Below are 22,076 nucleotides of genomic sequence, written 5' to 3'. Positions count from 1 at the left end.
AAATATCATTCAGAACTCTATTAAAAGAAGGTATATTTGTGAATACTGCAGCAAGATAGTTATATTATGTTGCCTCATAATAGAAATAATGACTTACCTAAAATGGTTGACAACATTTGTCTGGCTAAGAAATGAAAGTACAAAGGACCCTGGCCTCCGATCACTCTCTCTTATAAGGTAACTGCCGGACTTCCCTGCCTGCCTGAGGCGTTCTTCTGCTATAGTTCTATCAAGTTTTCCATGATACCACCTATGGGGGAAAAAAGCAATAGATTAGAATAAAATAGCAATCAAATATACTATTGGTACTTGAAAAGATACTGCTACATAAAACTTACTCATTTACATTTTACTCTGAAACAGTTAATCTGATTTTAACCGTTTTTAACTTCTCAATCTCCCTCCAAATGAGTTTTTCAATTTGTTCTATAATCTCAATCCTAACCATCTCACATGAGAACCTCTTTCATTTCTGTTCATCTCTTGATCTCCAGGACTGTGTATCTGTTCAAGACACAGACGCTACAATCAAATCCTTACCTGTACACAAAAGTAGGATAGGCAAATAGAAACAATCGATTTACTGTCTCTCAACAGACTAAGGAACCCAGACTAGGCATAATAAGGCACATAGCACCTAGAAGAAAATAAACTGATTCATTTTAGAATTTTTCCCTGAGATGGAGAACTAGAATGACCCTATCTAATGGACACTATTCTAATACCCATTTCAACATGAAGCTAATAATCAATCCCCTTGGGTCTTAAGATGATCTACTCTATAACCACACATTTAAAGGCAACTTGTCCTTTGTTCCTTTAACTTTCCTGCTCTTAATTTAAGCCTATAAAAGAATCATGAATTGATAAAAAACAGAAGCACATTTAAAATGGATTTCTATTTTCACATGGTCATGGTAACAAATTCACAAGTTATTATGAAATATTTTTACTTTTTATTACATTAGGCATCAAAACTTATCCTTTGGTACTTCTACTCTAACTTCAAACATTCAGAGGAAATGAATATTCATATTATACTGCTATATGTAATAGCTAGCCATAATAGACATGCAATAGATATGTAACATCTAGTCATCAATAGACAAAACTATTATACGATGATTATTTCTGTAAGTTTGCTATAATGAAAGCTTACTATTGACTCATTTTTTTTACAAAACCTGAAACTGCTCAAAATAATTAATTTTCCTTTTTATCTAGAAACACATCTAACTGGAAGCCTATGCAGAAGACAGAAATAAGAATTTAATAGTGGAGCTTCATTATAACTTAATAAGAAAAAACACTGTAAACTTAGTAATAGAGATACATTGGAAAGATCAACTCTGATTGCATTTCTCTAAAATTCTAGCTCAACCATTATCTTTGAGATTAAATTTAACTTCCAAAGTTAAAAATTTTTTTAATCTATGGGGAGTATTTTAGACTAATATTTTTTAAAGATTTATTTATGCATACAAGAGCTTGGGGTATAGAACAGAGTTGTGTGTGGGGGGGGGGTGAAATGATTCACCAGAGACAGCAGGGAACAGAACAGGCAGACTGATGAAATACACTGCTGAGGGGAGCAGTGAAGAGGCAGGAGAGGTCTGCTGCGCCATGTGGGTTGCTCCTTGGCTGGCCGGGGATCGAACGCATGCTGCAGAAGCTGAAGAACAGCTTCATAGATTGTGTCTTAACCCCTTACGCCACCAGGGAGGCCCTAGACTACTGATAATTAAAGTTCCTTGAAGAGTCAAAATCTAGCTATCTGTATGAGGAGAGCAAAATTTTGAAGTTCTAGGCTACAAGTCTTTTTGGGCATTGTAAGCATAGTTTTTTTTTTTTTTTTTTTAATTTATACAAGCACTGGGTACAGTCAGAAGCGCGGGAGGGTGAGAGAATTCATCAGAGCCAGAGGAGAGAGCAGGCAGACTGATGAAGTACACTGCTGAGGGGAGCAGTGGGCAGCAGGAGAGGTCTGCACGCCATGTGGGTCCCTTCGCCCAGGGATAGAACCTGTGCTGCAGAGGCTGCGTACAGCTTCGCAACCCAGCACTCAACTGCTGCGCCACCGCGGGGGCCCCTGTAAGCGTGTATTTTTAATCAGCTGAAAACACTGGTTTAATGAAACACTTGCTCCGTCTCCACCTTAGCTGTGAGTTCTTGCTCCCACGTTGATGAGCTCTCCTTGTTTTCAGTTCAACTAACTTGATGTTCCCAACACATTTCTTACACCTGGTCTCATATTTTATGCTGTGGGATTCCTGTTTTATGTTGGGGGGGGGAAGAGAGTGAATAGGCAGGGGAACAGACACACGAGGGAGGGGACACACGGGGAGTGGGGGGGGGGAAGAGACACTAGAGGAAGGGTGAACATTACTGAATTACACCACCAAGGGGAGCAGTGGGCAGGAGGAGGCCCACCTGCACCTTTACGTGGGTGGGTTGGCTCCCTGGGCCGGGTATCGAACATCAGGCCGTAGCAGCAGAGGTGCACTGTAGCACTGAGCCTTAACCCGCTAGGCCACTGGGCAGGCCCTTCTCACTGCCTGGCTTTAAGGCTACTAATACTTCTCTGGAGGGAACGCGTCTGCTTTGGCAACGGTGAGGTGATGTAAACGCCTCATAAACTCGGCATCCGCAGGTGTAGCTCATGTCCTGAGAGGGCAGTGAGGGGAGGGGTAAACAACGCGGTCTGGTATCTGCTCACTAGGAGCCTGCACTCAAGTGGGCCTCAAGTTTACAGTCAATGTGGCCCATAGCCGCTGCCAGCAGGTGCTAATATGCACTGCGGCTCTCGTCTGGGGGTGCCTACTAGCGTGCATAGCCAGGAATGCCCGTACAGTCTTCTTTCTGTGGCAAGGCCTGGAGACGAGCGTGGACACGATTTAAAGATATAGTGTGATATTTCTCTTTTTTCCCCAAAAACACTTATTTGGTTGGTTTGGTCTGAGCGCCCACCTCAGCGGCCTCGCAAGGATGGCAGGTGGGGTCTCTGGGTCGTGGACTGGACCGGAAGGCCTGACGCCCGCAGGGCCCCTACGAAGGTCCTCGGGGACCACTGCAAAGGTGAACCTGAGGGGCGATAGGGGTGCCCCGGCACAGGACCCCAGTCCCCAAGTTTTTTTATTTGTGAAAATATATGGGACATACTTAGTATAAGAAATTGGCATATTCTTTATTACCTAAAATAGTGCAGCTTAATATACATAACAGATTTACACATCCAGCAAAGATAAAATTAAGGATAATTTTAAGCGAAGCCCATTTTTATGTACTTGATATTTATTAAATTTCTGTTGAGTTTTATGTAAAATTTCAAGATGTAAGATTTTATTTAATCTCCACCTTGAAAACTCACCTTGAAATAAACATTACAGAATTACATTATATATAATTACATTGTATAATTTTTAAAAATTACACCAAAGATCTTTATTATTATATGAAAAATATATTTGTTTTTAGTTTGTATATCTGTAAGACTTTGGTATTAAAACATATGTATTCAGTTCAAGACAAAGACCTTAATAAAGATCTTTGTTTCCCTCAATTTTAGTAATTCCCCTCATGCCAAAAGCTCTTAAGTTTTGAATACATAGTGAGACATGTGAATTCTTGATTATAATTATAAACTAAAATTACATTATTCAACAATAGGCTCAAGAACACATATGTACTTGAGTTTGATCCTCCAAAAGTGTCAAAACATACCAGTGCTACAAGTCTTGGGCTGTCATAGAAAAAAAAAAAAAAAAAAATGGAATGGTCTCATTCAAAACTTAAATTTCTTCAATTATCTTCACTACTGACTTCAAGTTAAGGTAAAACACAGTAACAAAAATATTTTAAATGTATATGCACAGATATTTTAAAGCTATTACTGAAACATAAAAAGCACTCCCATTAAACTGTTCTTATAATATGCAATCTTTGTACCATTTAAAAACCTGGAAATCAAAAAAAATCACTACATAAAAATAACCTTGTATTTAAACTGTATATGCCATCATGATATGCATTTAAAACAAATGTTATATAAATAAATCATAAATCTAATGTGATATGATTTGGCTGAAATCTTTCACAAATTTATATTAATTTCTATCAATATATTCATTAAGTACTAGTCCTTTGATCTACTTTAAAACAATGTCAATCACTTTTTAATGTATGATCTTTTGGATAAACAAAAATTTTAACTATCAAGAGATCGAGAGTCCCTAAGGTGGCAATTTCTCAGACCCCTTATACAGTCTATTTAATTTCATCAGCCAAGAAGACATTATCTTAATTTTTATTTTATATAAAAGATAATGTGTATTATAGTTTCTCAAAACATCCACATTCTAAAAATACAACATTCCCCCCAAGGAGAAACGTCCCTATTGAGTAAATCTAAAAGATTTAACAAAAATGCTTTATTTTCTAACTGTACAGTTATAGTAGCATCATTATGATGAAATGAAAAAAAATATGACAGGCTTTCTAAGTTTTTACAGTAAAGCCATATTATATCTTGCTAAGGGTAGCTTTGACGGTGACTGTTTTCAAATAAGTAAAAATAAATAAAATGCAACTGGAATCTAAAATTCTTCAAAGGAAGATAGACTATATGAAGTATCACATTAGGGCTATGAGGATATTCTGAGTGGAGCATGAGAATACCAATTATCTGTGAACTCAATCACCTACATACATTTTTTACTATATTTACATTCGTGACAATTATAACTTATAGACTGTACCTGTCACATAGTAATATTAATTTTTAAAGCATTTGTTAAACAGAGGAAGAAGTGTCCAATCATAAAACATAATGTTGGAATAGACTTTTGAAGTCTAGATTGACAGACCTGCCAATGTAAAACAAAACAAACCATTCTTCAATGTCTGTATTATTCAATGTTAGTAAGCAAGTTCTGAGCTTTAAGGACTGCTATTTCTTTTTGAAAGAATTATGAAAACACTTTAGGCTGATAGAATTTATAGAAGGATAGCTATGCTGATATTTCCTATAATTTAAGATACTAAGACTTACCAGAACCTTCTCCATTACTGTAAGTCTCTACATTTTGGACCTGGTTATCATTACTTGTAAAATAGGCAAAGTAATGTCCATCTCAACCTCAGAATATTTGTCCTAAATCCTTCCAAATAAAATATAAAAATGAAAGAGTACTACAAAGTCTACATAGTTTAAGAATAAAAACTGAAAGCAAGGTTTGTGCATGAATCCTAGCTCTGCTACCTTGTTGTACAAACATGGGCAAATGACTAATTTTTAAGCCTCAGTTTTCTCATGTATAAAAAGGCATGTATTTATAGTACCTACCTCATAGAAAGTAGGCTTGACATTATTATTAAATAACTCATACATATAATTGCTTAGAGAATATCTAATGGATAGCAAGTGTTCAGTAAAAATAAACATTATTAAACCATTACCAAAGGGAGTGAGATATGCTAAGACTACAGTCCCAAGGAAAATCTCAAATTTTATGACCGTTGCATAATGCACAATTAATCTGTTACTTACTTGAGACCCAACTGTCATCTTAACTACCTGTCTTGGTTACCCTCCATCTAATTTTTTAGACCAAACAGGAGAAACCAATCTTTGTTTCTGCTAAAGCATTGATTTTAAGAGGAAATTTCCTATCTCATATTTTTTTTTTTTAATATTAAGGAGCATACTTATTAATTGAGGCAGGAGGAGGCACCATATTAGTCATAAACTAGAAATTCTTCCATTTCTCCTAGCAATTTAAGAAGGAATCCCTCAAATAGCTCTCCTCTTTTATCAATAAGGATATATTCCTTGGAGTATAAGAGAGCTTGTATTTGAGATACTGTTACCTAAATTCACCAAGGAAACACTTTAATGAAATACATAATGTTCCCCTATTTAAAAGTTAACATTCCCTCTCTATCAAGAAGGGAAAAGAAACAGCAAGAAATTTAAGACGTATATACAGTGTCTTAGTAGCTTTGTGATTCTGTTGTGAAATCTTACATACATGATTATCAAATCCATCCCTTTTTTCCTTCAAAGCAACAGTTTATTTAAAATATCACATCCAAAATAAAAGTATATATTAAATAAGTCAACAATTAAAAAGACAAGTTGCGGTAATCATTTTACTTTTAAATTTGGAATCACACGCTATTTTTCTATAAACATGTTCAACATCAGTAGAGCACATCTGAGAGGACACAGAAAGGGCTTTGTGCTTTTTAGTCTGTCTCTCCTGATCAGGAGAAAACCTGGTATAAGTATATGTAAACTACATTCAGACTACAAAATTATTTAAAACTTGACAATCCTAACTGGAAAACAGTAGAAAACGACTAACGTAGTGCTACTACCAACAGACATCCTTCTAAAAAGGAAACTCAATTGAAGTTCTGAGCACATCAATTACTTTTGCTTTTCTTTATGGTCTCCTCTTAGTTATGTCACTCACAGGCACCAAAGAGAGAGAAACATGAAGAAATCCAACTATCAAGAAATCTCTTTTGTCATCTGAATTACTTGGAACATTGTGTGCCTAATAATATTGTAATCTTCTAAAGTTTTTCTATAATTCTCAAAAGTTCTATTCAGATTTTCATACATTTGTCCTTAATGATACTAAATTGCTTATTTCAAGTTAGTAAGACATACACAAATAAACTTGCTAAAACTACTATAAATTTCCTAAAGCACCCATACTGCCTTTAAACAACATAATTCCTACAGTCAGTCATATAGTCTGAGTTGATGGTTAGGAAAAAAAAATTGAGTTTGTAAAATAAAGGTAAAAGTAAAAAAAATATGCTTTATACTAAGTGATTTACTGGATCTTTTTTTTGTATCTCTCTGCAGAGAAACTGAAATTTGGTCATTAGAAAATTTATCTGAGCAACTACTAAGCTAAGTTTAATAGGAGTAGTGCTCCTTGGACCAATTAAACTTGAAAAGAAATCATGTAAAATATAGATAATTATACTTGTATGTACATGTTGTATATCTTGTTTGTTCAGGCAAATATCAATTATGTGTATATTTGCATATTTATGTAGCTATATGCCTCAGATAAAATCAGCTCAAAGCCAAGAGACATAAGTTCTATTTCTTTTTACCACAGGTAACATATTTGCAGAATCCAAAAGATGTTTTAGTTCTGTGGGAGTATTTCTTAAAAAAAAAAAAAAAAAAAAAAGCACTGTCACATGGTCTATCCCCCTCTAAATTCAATCTGCAGAAATATTAATGTACAAAAAGTGGGGATGATCACAATGTTTATATAGGGAAAACTTTATACTGAAATGCACTCAACCAAGATACTCTCCTTTCTCACTACTCTTAACTCCCACTATCCTAGAAACTAGATAATGAAGGGTAAAAAAACTATACTCTCTCCCAAAATGTTACACAATAAACAAAAATTACAAAAGAAAGTACATACTCACTAGCAGGCTAGCATCAATTCCTACTTCTCATCTTTAATCCCTTCTATCTGTGTAGTTTCATTCCTCAAAAACTACCAATTCTTAAAGCTGAGTTTTTCTTAGAACTTCAACAATTACAGCATTATACCACTAAGTGCAGGAAAATGGGGCAAGGAATGGTCTTGTGGTCATCTACTTCAATGTGTTGCTGCAACATAACTGTAATCTACCTAAAAGTAATCCTTTATTTAAAAATAAACACTGTATTTTTAATTTCAGAATGTTCAATCTAAAAATTTGGAGAGTATGGTGATTCAGTGGTTATGTACTGTTGCTAAAACATTTCTTAGTCTATATTTTTATTTCTTAAAAAAAAACACTAAATCTTGAGGTTACAAACTTTATAATTTAACATTGCCCATTTCCAACACACTATGCGTCAAGCATTACACTAATTGGTAGAAATAAAAGTTAAAACTATAGGACACCATATAAGTATATGATCTAATAGAAAATACAAACAATTGCTATCTTGTGTAGTAAGTGCCAGAACGAAGGTGCATATTGAAAAATATCAGTCTCAAGATGTTAGTATTTATTTCCTGAAATACTGATGGCTAAAACTGAAACCTAACAGATGAGCAGCAACTGATTCAGACAAAGCAAGTCAAAGGTAGAGGCAAAAGAATGGGCCAAAGAGTTTATACACAGAAATAGGAACAAGAGAAAACTTTACACTTTGAAATGTACTTTATAAGTCTAACTCTTATCAGATGAAATGGAAAGGTACAGGCTTTAAAATTAAGACTTCACTTATATAACATTATTTGCTGAACTTTACCTCCTCAAACAGAAATATAACTAAAGGATATTTTTAAAGTTCAAAATATTCTCAGATAATGCTTTCATACAGCCACAGCAATAGCCGTGGGAGCACAGAACAGAGAATGACTGTAGTAGATAGCATTCAAGCGCTCTACAATATCAATATTCTCTTGTAAATCCTCTATGTTCTTGTGTCCTGCAGAAACACTTATTGAGTCAACAAATATTTATAAGCACCCTCTATGTTTTAGGCAGTTTTGAACATCGGTTTCTCCCTCTCTGCTGTTTGCCAATTTGTTTTACCTATTTAAGATTTTTTGTAATGAGGACAAAGGTCATCTTAAAATGAAGGCATTTTTCTTCAGAAATTAATTAGGTTTTTAAAGGCAGTTATACATGATTCAACCCAGTAGAAACCTCTCATCAGTCCCAATGACTTACTCCTCTACCCTGTTTCCCTCAAATCCAATCAGTTAAAAAACCTTAACAATTCCAAATTCTCTATGCTGTTATCTATGCTTTTCCTTTCCCACAGTCAATATCCTTCCTCATCATGTCCTGTGGCAATTCCTGCAATAGGTCGTTTCACCGTTCTTCCATTTCTTTATACATCTGTAATAATATCTCTAAAAATAGCTGCCTGAACCACAACTCCAAAGCTGAACTGGTCCCACTGCTTGCAGAATAGTACCCAAATTATTGGCATGACATTCACAAATTTATGAGTCTTCTAGTCTCTCCAAGGACTAATTGCCACTTCCTGAATGTATCAAGCATGCACTTTCAAGACTTCAACTGTTTCATAACTCTAGATCTTACATCGGAAATGTTCTTATTGCCAGTCCTCTGCTTACAAAAATCCATTTCATTCTTTACTTCCTAGCTTAAATTCCAGCTCCTTGATACCCTTTGTCATAATTAATCTTCTACCATGCTTCCAATTATAATTGGAATTATACATGCTTCCAATTATACATGCTTCCAAGTATAATTCTTATACTTTTTTTTTTAACATTTTTATTTTCACATCTATTGTCTCCACTAAGTTGAAAGGTACTTGAGGATATTGGTGACATTTAAGTTATCGTCACAATTTTCTACACTAGCACCTGCTACAATGCTTTAAACACAGTAAGCAATGACGGGTGGAACGATTAGCAAAACAAGCCTGTCAAAATGCCCTGACTACAGTGAAATTCTTAAGTTATAATCCATTACTGGAATCCACATAGCTTGCCAAAATCCATTCAAGCTATGTCCTCAACCTGCACTGTCTTCCCACCCTCAATTTTGGTATCTTTTATCATTCTAATACCCAGGTCTCCAGGCAGAACCAAAATTCCACCACTTCCTACGAAATCATCTAAAGACCACTCATGCCCAAAGTGATGTTTTAAATACAAAATCTACCCACCATATTAATGCTTTGTGATCACATGAACTTTTTCAGCAAAATACTGAAGCAGAAATATTATCATTTGAACACCCCAAGCTCTCTTAATCTGAATTCCCACAATATTTACAATATGTAGAACTTGTTGACCCTCACACATGCTGATCTGGAAGTTGCCTGTTCAGCAACCACCCTAGTCAGGAAATACACACAAACCACCCTCTTCTGGGAACTTTCTCTCCCAATTCCAACTACATGGCTTCTGAGGAAGCTTTCATTTTCTTTGAAGAATCTGACCTAGTCATAACTGATCATTTCATGGTGAGGACTAAGCAGAGTCAAAATTTCTTTTTTAAGTACTTTTTTTCACATTAGAACTGAGTCAGTCTTTCTCTGATGACAGAGGCTATAGAATGTGATCAAAAGATAGAGATGGAAATGGGAGATTCATGGCAGCACTCAAATCCCTGGTTCCAGTTATGTCTGAGAGTTAAGTCATAAGTACACCCTTCCCTTAGTTTAGCTGCCCATCTCATCCTTTTATTACCGCCACACTAGGTTGTTTTTGTTTTGTTTTGTTTTGTTGTCTAAACCATAAGCCCTTTCATGCACCGTGAAGACATTTTATTTATTTGGATTTTATCTAGCAATATTAACTATATAATACCTCTTAAGTATGTTTACTATTAATTTTAAATTAATACATAATAGAGTTATTGCTAATATAAAAAATTTTTAAGAAAATATTTTCCAAAAAAACTTTTAATGAGAAGAGAAGCAACTTCACATTTTTATACAACTCTTCAATGTTTAACTTAATAGAAGATAAGTAGATTCTTTAATCTATTTCTACATTTAATCAACTGCTGTAAATTGTTTTTGTTCACAGTATGTGAGACTTTAATAGTTACTTACAAGTTAGGTGAAATGGAGACTAATCAGAAACATTCAATACTCAGCTACATTAAAATCTACTGGCTTATCACTTAATCATATAATTTTATAATATCGTGCAAAAGTCATAAACCAATACAGGTTCACTAAGCTATAAGGATCTTCAAGTGCAACATGTTTTATTTCATAACAGCAAAATGTCACATTCTTTATATTGCCACTAAGCAGTAAATTAGGTATAGGTTGTCCAAATTATGCATGTTTTCACCTTGTCCAGCTTCTGAGAGACAACCCCTAAGCCTCTGAAAAATGCAGCCCAATCAGAGTGTCTTTGTTTACTGGGAATACTGAGTCATGTCATGTTGTTTGTTAACACTGTGACTTATGACTAACCTCTCAGATAGTATTTCTGGACACGAAGGCTCAGCTGAGCTTTGCAGATTATCAATACTTCATTGGTGTTATCAAATACACTGGCTGAGAGAATTAAGTACTGGGAAAAGACAGGAAGATTGCATCTAGTATCCTCTACTTTATCGTAGGCACTTTCTCTCTTTGCCATTTTCAATCTGTATCCTTTGGCTATAATCCACTCCTACGGAGAGTATAAGAGCTTTGCTGAGATTTGTTAGTTGTTTCGGTGGTTTTAGGGAATTATGACAACAACCATCAATATCATTTTTTAAAAAAAATCACTTAGTATTTGGGAAGCTCTCAAACTCAGAGTTGCAGACACAAGGTTTCCAAAATTCTAATTTTTACTTAAAAGCTCAAATTTTGCTTGAAAGCACCAAATATTGCCAGATATTTTTCTTAAAGTGACAGGTTCACTTCGTTCTTTTTCAAAAAAAGTCAAACTCTCAAATTTGTTTGAATAACTAGTTTAATCAAATTTCATTGCTTTGTTGATAGCTCTTTATATTACAAATAGAGCATACCATAAAAGTAGCAAGCTAAGCACTCAACTCAATCACACAACTGCTTTTCCTCCAGAAAATGTACTCAGGAATATAGCATTAGGTACATTTTTCATTTTGCCTCATAGAAAACACTCAAGGGTTGCTATTTAATAAAATAATCTTGATGCTACATCAAAAGACAGTCTTATGAAACTGGTAACCACCAGTACATGGCAGTGATGAACAGAATGACCACTGACACAGTTTGGTACCACTGCATTATTTTCTACCAAGGTACCAGTAGTTTTACCTCCCTTTGCTTTGCACCATCAGTACAAATGTCAACAAGGTAAAAATGGCAAATAATTTTTGGTTAGTATTATGAAACTATCTGGACTTTACAGACTGTCTGAAAGGGTTTCATATAATCCCAGACTTCAGAACCAATATCCTATCATCAAAGTAACTGAGAAATGTCTATCAACCCTAGGGAAGTTATTCCAACCTATTTCTCAAACAGTCTCAGTTCAATATATCAACTTCTATATGGAAGACCATAACCAATATTATAACAAAATTTTAATTCTTCCTCTCATTTATATCAAGACCACAGAGTCTCTAACACATTAGCTATGAATTTTTGGTTGTCACTATTTAAAAACAAGATAACTGTTACAAAGGACCTCATTATCAAATAATAAATTCCAACACTGTATTTTACTGACATGTTTCAGATATTTCTTAATTTCCTAAGCTTTGGCATCTTTTTTAGGTTTACTAATACGTTCATAATGAATTCCATTCCTTTGACGTAACTAATTTTTCTTTCGTTATATCATGGGCTTATAGAATTCTTTAAAATTCATTTAAAAATCCTCAGTTTCTACTTGATGGTTTGTTGTATTCCTTACATAACTTCCTTACGTAACTTCAGCAATTATTTGGTAATATCTTTCTTACAGATTATGGTTAATTTATGTACAAAAATAAGAACTTCAAGGCAGCCAATCATCACCTAATTGATCTTTACAAATCAATGAGATCTTTGAATTCCTTGCCATAGTTAGCAAGCTTAAGCCTTTCCTCTAATTAAAACATTACACATACTTCCTTCCTCTCCATCCACCCTATGTCTTTCCCTCCAGATAACTTAACCAACAGCATAGTTTCCAGCCATCATGTAAATAAAATTTAATATGTAATGGGAGGCATATCAATATTCAATAAATAGTCCTGAAATAATTAATTAGAGGTTTTTGTAATCAAGTTAAATTCTAAAACGATAGCAAAATAAAATATCATAGATTAACTTAAAAAAAAAAATCACAGTAGTAAAAACTACGATGATACATATATATATAAAATGTTATATGGCAATCTATGTTAAAAGCAATCCAAACAAAAAATCATTATCGTCAAACTATAATTTGCTGACTTTGCAACAGAAAGACTGGAAGCTGGGAGAATGCAGTATAACAAAATTTCTGAGAAAATAACTACAAACCTAAAAGTTCGTACCCAGAAACAATATCCCTCAAAAACAAAACAAGCATATTTCCAGATAAATGGAAAATAAATTTATTGAGAGCAGATGCTTACCAAAAAAAGATATTAAAAGAAATCCTACATGGGAAAAAAAGTTTTGTACAGAAAGGCAGTATTAAAGAGGGTAAATATATCAGTAAATCTAACTAAATATGTACTGCATAAGGCAATAGGTTGTCTAATAAGTATCAAAGCATTTGTACAATGAAAATTCAGGAAAATTATGTAAAAAGAGAAATATAAGTAATTTTCAAATGCTCTACATTCTTAGCATTGCTAGGGAAGTGGTAAAAGTAATTATTTTCAGTATACTATAATAAGACAGTATTTGTTATAATCTCTATTGCAACAACTAAAGATCAAGATCATCAGAATGAGTGAGAAATAAAACACTTATAAAGATACCTTTTTTTTAAAGATTTATTTATTTATTTATACAAGCCCTGGGTACAGTCAGAAGCGCAGAAGGGTGAGAGAATTCACCAGAGCCAGAGCAGGGAGCAGAGCAGGCAGAAGGACCGAAGTACACTGCTGAGGGGAGCAGCGGATAGCAGGAGAGGTCTGCGCGCCATGTGGGACCCTCCTCCGGTGGCCGGGGAGCAGCTGGGGATTGAACCGGCAATGTAGAGGCTGCAGGCAGCTTCGCAATCCAGCACTCAACCGCTGCGCCACCGGGGAGGCCCTAAACATACATTTTAAAGGACCATATAAAATTGAAAACAAAAGGACAGAAAAATTTACACTTTGTAAGCACTAATCAGAAAGACCAGATTTTAAGAATTATTACTAGAAACAATTCGGGGTGTTTTACTTCATAATAAGGGACCAATTTACCAGGAATTTAATATTATACTAACAGGACATATGCCCAATAACATCAAAACATACAGCCACCACAGTATATTGAAATGTTTAACATACATCTCTTATAGTTGATAAATGAAGCAAACAAAATTAAAAAAATCAGGAAACATAAAGATATAATCATGATTCATAGATACAATGTGACGGAGTGTAGAGAAAACTACCTCCAGTAACATTTATCAAAACTGCCATATGCTGAATACGAAAGGATGCCTCACTTTTAAGGAATGCAATCAATCAGAGTATATTTTCTGGCCTTAATACAATAGTCAAGAAATCACTAAACCAAAAACAAAACCTTCCACTACTTAGTAGTTAACCGACGTAATTTGTTTCTTCTTTTATGGAAGGAACATTGGTTTACAATTAGTTATGATTTAGGGGGATAGATTCAATCTTCTCAAACACAAGTTGTTACCACCCCACCCCCAAAGTACCCATAACCCTTTACCCTAGGCCATTGGGCTCCCCCTCCTTTGTTCCCATGCCCATCCTTCCTCCCCCTCCAGTAGCCTCTATTCTGCAGTCACACTTCTAGGGTTTGATTTGGTTTCATTTTGTCAGTTCCTTTTTATCATCATAACCTGAACTTAGAGGAAAAGATTTCAGTTTTTCACCATTGAGTATGATGCCAGTTGTGGGTTTGGCATATAAGGCCTTTATTATGTCTAGGTATGTTCCTTCTATGCCCATTTTATGAAGAGTTTTTATAAATCGATGCTGAGTTTTCACAAATGCCTTCTCTGCATCTACTGATGACAATTTTTGTCTTTGCTTTTACTGATACGGTGAATTACACAGATTTTGTGTATGCTAAACCTTCCTTCTATCCTTGGAGTAAAATCCCACCTAGTTGTGATGTTTACACCTTTCAATGTATTGTTGAATTTGGCGTGCTAAGAATTTGCTTAGGATTTTTGCATGTGCTTCAAGGTAATTAAGATAGGACATAAAGAGGCATGTAGATGTAGATACACTTGGAATAAATTCTGTAGCTTTAAATGGTTATTACATTAAAAAAATGACTAACAACAATTATTACTCTTCCTCAAGAAGCTAAAGAACAAAAAGCTAAACCTAGGAAGGAAATAATCAAGAAGGAATTAATGAAATCAAAAGCAACATGTAACAAAAAGCTTCATTAAAAACTGGCTTAGGAAACAGTAAAAATACTGATGATTCTATTAAGACTAATCAAAAGATGGGCCTCACTGGTGGCATAAAGAGAGGTTACATCTCAACACTATCACTGCTATGGCCTGAGTTTGAGCCCCCACACAGGGAGCTAACGCACAAATGGCACAGCAGACCTCTCCTGTCTCGCCTGCTGCTCTCCTTAACAGTGTATTTTAGTAAATCCCCCTGTTCTGCCCCCCACTCTGTCTCTTGTGAATCCTCTCCTCTCACCTCTGGCCTATACACCAGTTCTTCTATGCATAAATGAATAAATAAATCTTTCCAAAAAAGACTAATCAAAAGAAGAAAAAAGTCACAAATTGTAAATTTCAGTAATGAAAAGGAGGCCATCCTATACATTCAACGGAAGAATGGTCATAGTCATACTATCATTTATTAATATTTATTGCAAAGATAGAAGTAAACCAAAGGAACACAACTTAGATGTAATATACACAAATCAATTCCATATATATGTTACCTCTAAACGTAAAAGACAAACAAAGCTGCCACAAAATACATGGGCAAATACAGAATGTCCTTTAAGGCAGGAAAAGATTTCTTAACTATCAACTGAAAGCATAAATGATAAGGGGGAAAATGGTTACATTAAAATTAAGAATTTCTGTTGATTAGAAGAACGAAAACACAGGATACAAAATTGATACCTACTGATAAACATAAAAAATTCAAAATACTCTTCAAACTAAAACTTTCATTTTAACATTAAAAACATTAACATTTAATGTTAATTCATTAAAACATTAACATTTAATGTTTCATTAAAACATTAAAAATATTTATACACATACACACAATATTAGGCAAAGTTAAATGAACACTAGACACTTTGTAACTGTGTATCATCCAACTGTATCATCCTCCCTGTCATCATCTATTACATCATCTTGGACTCAATCTCCCTTAGCCCCCAATACTGTCAGTTGTGGATGTACAAGGCTCCTTTCAAGTTAGACACTTGATGGCCCTGGGCAATGGGTATACAACAGGAGGTATGATGGGGAACGCCGCCGGTGGGGAGGGGGGGGGAGCAGGGCCTTGACTGATTTACTTTGCATCCCAGGGACTGATCAGATGAGATTGGAGCCAAGGGTGGGGGTCGGGAGTATATCATTGGACTCACTCTCCCTAAAGCCCTAAATGCAGTGCTCAGTTTGACCCACCCTTTTCTCCATCAATAATAAGGCCATGGTCTTGCTCTTGAGCAGCATCCTGCATCCTACAGCCTGCTCCATGACTCCTGTTTCTTTATCACTGCGGTGTTGCTAATGCAACAGTCAATGTTTGCAGAGGACAAGATTTTGATTACTTTTCAAATTTATGTTATGTTCTGCTCAATAGTTTAAAACACTATGGCCAGTACTCACAATTGAGTCAATGGTAACAGAGAGCTAGGCTCTAGCCCTATCTCATCTGCTGTCATCCTTTGACTAACAACTGATGAGCACCAAGGTCAGAGGTATCACAGAAATACATACTTCTGCCTCTTCGCAAGTATTTTTTTATACCTCTCAGGATGTTGTCACCATCTTTCACTTTCTCTATTCACTACTTAAGTAAACTTTAAGCATAGTCTCACTTTAAGCTTAAATAATTAAAAAATCTGAATACTTTAGTTTCTCACTAGTTTCATATAAAAAGTTCTTATGTCCCCAACTATTATAGCCATTATTCTAAAACTCTTACACCTTTAACTTCCTTAGAATGAAGAAATTTGAAATGTTATCTCAAAAGCTGCTTGATTTTACCTGAAAATTTTCTATCCATGGTTTTATAATATTTCAGTCATTAGTAAGTAGGATAAGATTCTCTACTAGAGAATCCCTGTAAAGTGTTATTAGGTATAAGTTATAAGTACAGTTTTACTTACACTAAAATGTATATACACACTTGTATATATATAAGTATAGTGTTAAACTAAAATGTAATCCTTACTCTACTATTATAATTTATTCTGGCAACATACTGTAATGTGTACAGAAAAACATTACATGAAAACTTAAGTCCTTCGCACGGCTGCCTCTAAAGGTTAGTAAGCCATACTAACTTAACTTCTTACTGTTTCAAAATATACAGATTTCTGATTCCAGTAACAATTCACATCAATATCACCCCAACAGGTAATAGTCAAATATCCAACTCCTGTGTAAGAACTATACACAAACGTTATAAAATGTACTTTACTAAAGCTTTTTGATAATTTTTAAACTACATCAACTTTTGAATATCCAAATTTTGAATTTCACAAAAAAATTTGAATAATTTTGATAAAACATGACAGATATTACTGTGAACTAGAGGAGAAAAGGTACCACATTTCACAAAAGGAAAAGTGACTCACGAGGACATCAGATAAAATTCCCAATACAGCAATTCGCTGAAAGCAATAAAAACAGAAACTCAGGTTTTCCAAAGCTTAGACTGAGGGTTCTTCCTCTACATTTCCTCCATAAGCACCAGGTGGATAGAAACCTAGATACTAGCAAGTAAGCTCTGCAAAGAATTTTCTCTAAGCATGTGATTAAGCTCAGGAAAATCAAAGTTCAACTAAAAGGTTTGCTTAGTATTTTAAAGATTTAGGAATCCTGTATTATGTACATTCTGGATTTCCAAGAACACAGACCCAAATTATTTAACTATCAAAAAAGTCAGAGAATACTAATTCCTGGCCTCCCTGGTGGCACAAGGGGTTAAGACACAACCTATGAAGCTGTCCATAGCCACTGCAGCATGAGTTCTATCCCCAGGGCCAGTCAGGGAGCAACCCACATGGCGCAGCAGACCTCTCCTGCCTCACCCGCTGCTCCCCTCAGCAATGTACTTCATTCACTCTGCCTGTTCCGTTCCCCACTCTGTCTCTGGTGAATTCTCTCACCCCCTACACGTCTGGCCTGTAGTCCCAGCCCCCAGCTCTTGTATGCATAAATAAATCTTTAAAAAAAAAAAGAATACTAATTCCTGTAACTGAACTATGCAGTACTCAATTTAGGAAATGTTATAAGACATTTCAACAGTGGATACTTGTTGACTGGCTAGTAATTCTCTCTATTTGTTCAAAACTGCTTTTCTTCTAATGATAACATACTTTAATTCTCCAAGTTTGTAATTATACATATTGATATACTGAAAAATAAAACATTATGTACTTTTCAATATACTGAAATAAAAACAAGAAACCCAAGCTGAATGACCATTTAAACGACATGTAAATATTTACTACGAGAAATAAAATTATTCAAATTATTTCTCTTTGCTATTTTAAAACACCTGCTCTATTTACTTTGCTATCCCCTCTAATCACCATTCTCTTGAAGGATATAGCCTCCAATTCCCATAAACCAAGCTGTTTAACCTCTTTAAAACTTTTAATTTATAACTACCTTAAGACACTGTCACCCTCCAATCAGGCATATATTAGAAAACACTCCTCTATTCTAACAAGAAGGAAAACCTTAAATAAAGTTAAAAAATTCACAACTTTTTTTTCTTAGCTCCAATAGAGAAATGAGGTGATAGGGCAAACACCAGGGGACTACAGGCAGATAAAGAGACTTAAAACTTACCTAAGCGGAAACTTCCTGCCAAAGTAGGGAAACCTGAACAGTATTGTTAAATTACTACACATCAGTATAGACAATACAGAGAGTTAAAAACTCAGAGTGACTCAATCAAGAGACAAGAGTGGAAATGAGGGGGTGGGAGGCGGTTGGGGTAATAACACTTTTGTGACTTTACTTTCAAGAGCTCTAGTGAATAGCCAAGAAAAACTATCTTGTGCTTCCAGCAGGGGGAGGAAAAGGAACCCATTGTGAAACACACCAGAGCACTGTTCTTAACAAGGCCTAAGAAGAAATTAACTTATCAGAGCCTAACTAGAGTTTAGTCTACCAGAGGAAAGGGAAATACTCAATCCCAGACAGCTTTTTACTGCCGCAGGGGAAATTAACCCAATCCAGCCTTCTATAGCCATTTTGTCACATATAGGGGTGTTGGTGGGGGATATGCAGGGGTGGGTAGATAAAACTGAGAAGCACTTAACTTCACAGTCTAGGCACACAGGATCTCCAAAAGTCTCAGCGCTAACCATAGGAGTACAGAATACAGCTCTTAACTTCCATGCCTCAGCATAACATTATTAAAGGACTATCTATAGCAGTTGCTTTTACTAAGTACAGCATGTGCACCTTTCAACAAATTACATGGTATACTGAAAGGTAAAAAGCACAATTTGCCTTGTTCATGTCTGGTATTTGCTAGATGGTACTGCCATGGTGGTAGTGTTAGGTGGCAATGCTTCCTTTTATTTTTCTTCAATCTTGGGAACACTGACTAGCAAATCAAATCCAAAAATGTATAAAAAAAATCATACCCCATAACCAAGTGAGATTTATCCCAGACATGCATGTCTGGTTCAACACTGGAAAATCAATGTAATCTGTGACATCAACAAGCTAAAAAAGAATCACATGCTTAAATAAATAGAAGCAGAAAATAACATTTGACAACATCCAACACCCATCATTATAACAAAACATCTCAAAACTCTAAAAATGCAGGGAACTTCCTTAACTTGATAAAGTTTTAAAAATTTACCCAACACCTACAACTAATATCATACTTAATGGTGAGAAACACAAGTTTTCCCACTAAAAATGGGAACAGGACAAGGATGTCTTGTCTCTCCACATCTTTTTATTATATTAATGGAATTAATAGATAAGAAAAATGAAATTAAAAGTATACATTTGGTAAGGAAGAAATTAAACTGTCATTGTTTGCATATGTCATGATTGCCTGTATAAAGACCTAAAATAATCATTAACAACAACAAAAAACTAGAACAAAAAAGACATCTGTAAGATACAGGTTGTAAGATATAGGTTAATACATAAAATCAACAGCTTTCCCATATATTAGCATTCCAAAAAAATGACTGAGGTGTAAATCTAAAAAAAATGTACAAAATCTTTATGAAGAAAACTACAAAACTCTGATGAACAAAATCAAAGAACTAAACGAAGAGATATCCCTTGACCATGAATAGGAAAGGTCAATGCTGTCAGGATGTAATTTGACATGATCTGTAATTCTAGGCAATTGTAATCAATATCCCAGATTTTGAATATGTTGAAAACTAATTGTAAAGTTTATCTGGTAAAGTAAAAAGATGAAGGATAGCCAACTCATTATTAAAGAACAACAAAATCAAAGGACTGACATTACCTGCTTACATTACCTGCTTCAAGATTTACCATAAAGCTATACCAATCAAGAAAATGTGGAACTGGTAAAATATTAGGCAAATAAGTATCAATGGAACAGAACAGAGAGTCCAGTAAAATACAGCCCATGTTAAATGAGCAAAAACAGTCTTCAACAAATGCTGGAATAACTAGAAATGCAAAAATAACTTAGTATAGACAGACTTTACATCTTCCATAAAATTAACTCAAAATGTATCACAGACCTATATATATAAAACACAAAACTATAAAATTCCCAGAACCTAGAAGAAAATCTAGATGATCTTGGGTATGATAATCTTTTATGCACAATATTGAAAGCATGATTCATGAAAGAAATAATAATTACGCTTTTGTTCTGTGAAAGAGAATGAAAAGAGCCACATACTTGGAGAAAACATCTGCAAGACACATCTACCAAAGAACTGACACCTATGAGAGTGGCAAAAATCCAAAATACTGATAACACCAAACGCTAGCATGGGCAGAGAGCAACAAGAACTTTCTTTTACTACTACTAGTAATGCAAAATGTTACACCCACTTTGAAAGGTCATTTGGGGTTTTCTGAAAAATTAAACATATGCTTGTCATATGATACAGCAACTGCACCCCTTAGTATTTTTCTGTATGAACTGAAAACTTAGTCTACATGAAACCTGCACGTGGATGTTTAAAGCAGTATTATTCATGACTGGCAAAACTTGCAAGCAACCAAGATGCCTTTCAGCAAGTGAATGGATAAAATGAGGTACATCCAGACAATGAAATAATATTCAACATTAAAAATAACTGAATTATCAAGCAATGGAAAACAAAGGAAATAAATACATATTACTAAATGTTAAGAAGTCAATCTGAAAAGGTTGCATTCTGTATGACATTTTAGAAAAGACAAAACGATGGAGATAGTAAAAAGATTACCAAGAACTGAGGAGCAACTATATTTAACTTTTTTGTAATGATTTGAAAAAAGCCAACACTCTAAGTTTATCTACCAGCATCTACCACTTTACTGAAGCAGGAGTCCTATTAGTTCTCCATCATCTATAACATTAAATCCAAAGCCTTTCCCTTTTAAATGGGTCATGAATTTCGTAAGGACTACCGAACCAAATATAAAGAATTTAACATTAATATAATATTTATATTCTAAGAGGATTATGATATACATCCTCCTAGCTCTTAATAGTTTTGAAAAGACCACTGTAAAAACACATGAAACAAAAGGGTAAGCAGCCAAAAAGGTTTCTCCTAGAACAAGTTAATTAACACATGCTGGCTGCCAAGGGGCTTCACAAAGTAGGAAAAGACAAGGTGACTTTGCTGAGGTATGCAATTCAATTCAAATTCACTTAGTCAAGTTTCAAGAGTTGACTATACTCAACACTGTTGATACATTTTAACAAGCTCGTAAGTGAACTGTACTTTTATAACAGAAACCACAATAACTGGTTGTGGTTTATTTCTTCCCAGCATTTATTTCTTCCCAGCTTACTCTCCCCCTGCAAGCCTGCTAAATGGGAAATCAAACTGTAACCATAAGGTTGTATGAAGAATACCAACTAATAAAGTTCAAAGGAATAAAAACATCCCTCTATTTAGAATGTCATAACAGAGTAATAATGGATTTTGGTAAAATTCAGAGAATGTAAGAAAAAAGATGGAGAAAGTTTTCTATATTAAAAAAGACTAAAGGGTATAACAATGAAATGCATTCATTAAAATAAACAAACACGACAGTATAGAATAACTGAGGCTATGTAAATATAAATAT

At 34.7% G+C, this 22,076-nt stretch overlaps 1 protein-coding gene across 4 annotated transcripts in view; it reads right to left on the bottom strand.

The window, feature by feature from the left end:
* The window catches only part of RASA1 (RAS p21 protein activator 1), a 371,951-nt gene that overhangs the window by 50,707 nt on the left and 299,168 nt on the right, over positions 1-22,076 (bottom strand). For all 4 annotated transcript variants that reach the window (XM_054688108.1, XM_054688107.1, XM_054688109.1 and 1 more), the window contains one exon: positions 98-250. In XM_054688108.1, the coding sequence (XP_054544083.1) occupies positions 98-250 (153 nt within the window). The remainder of the gene's footprint in view (positions 1-97; positions 251-22,076) is intronic.

The sequence above is a fragment of the Talpa occidentalis genome, unplaced genomic scaffold, assembly GCF_014898055.3.
Source record: "Talpa occidentalis isolate TD23 unplaced genomic scaffold, MPIMG_talOcc4v2.1 talOcc4.6, whole genome shotgun sequence".
Classification (NCBI taxonomy): Eukaryota; Metazoa; Chordata; class Mammalia; order Eulipotyphla; family Talpidae; genus Talpa; species Talpa occidentalis.
The sequence above is the reverse complement of the archived record's forward strand: the minus strand, read 5'-3'. Positions and strand labels throughout refer to the sequence as shown.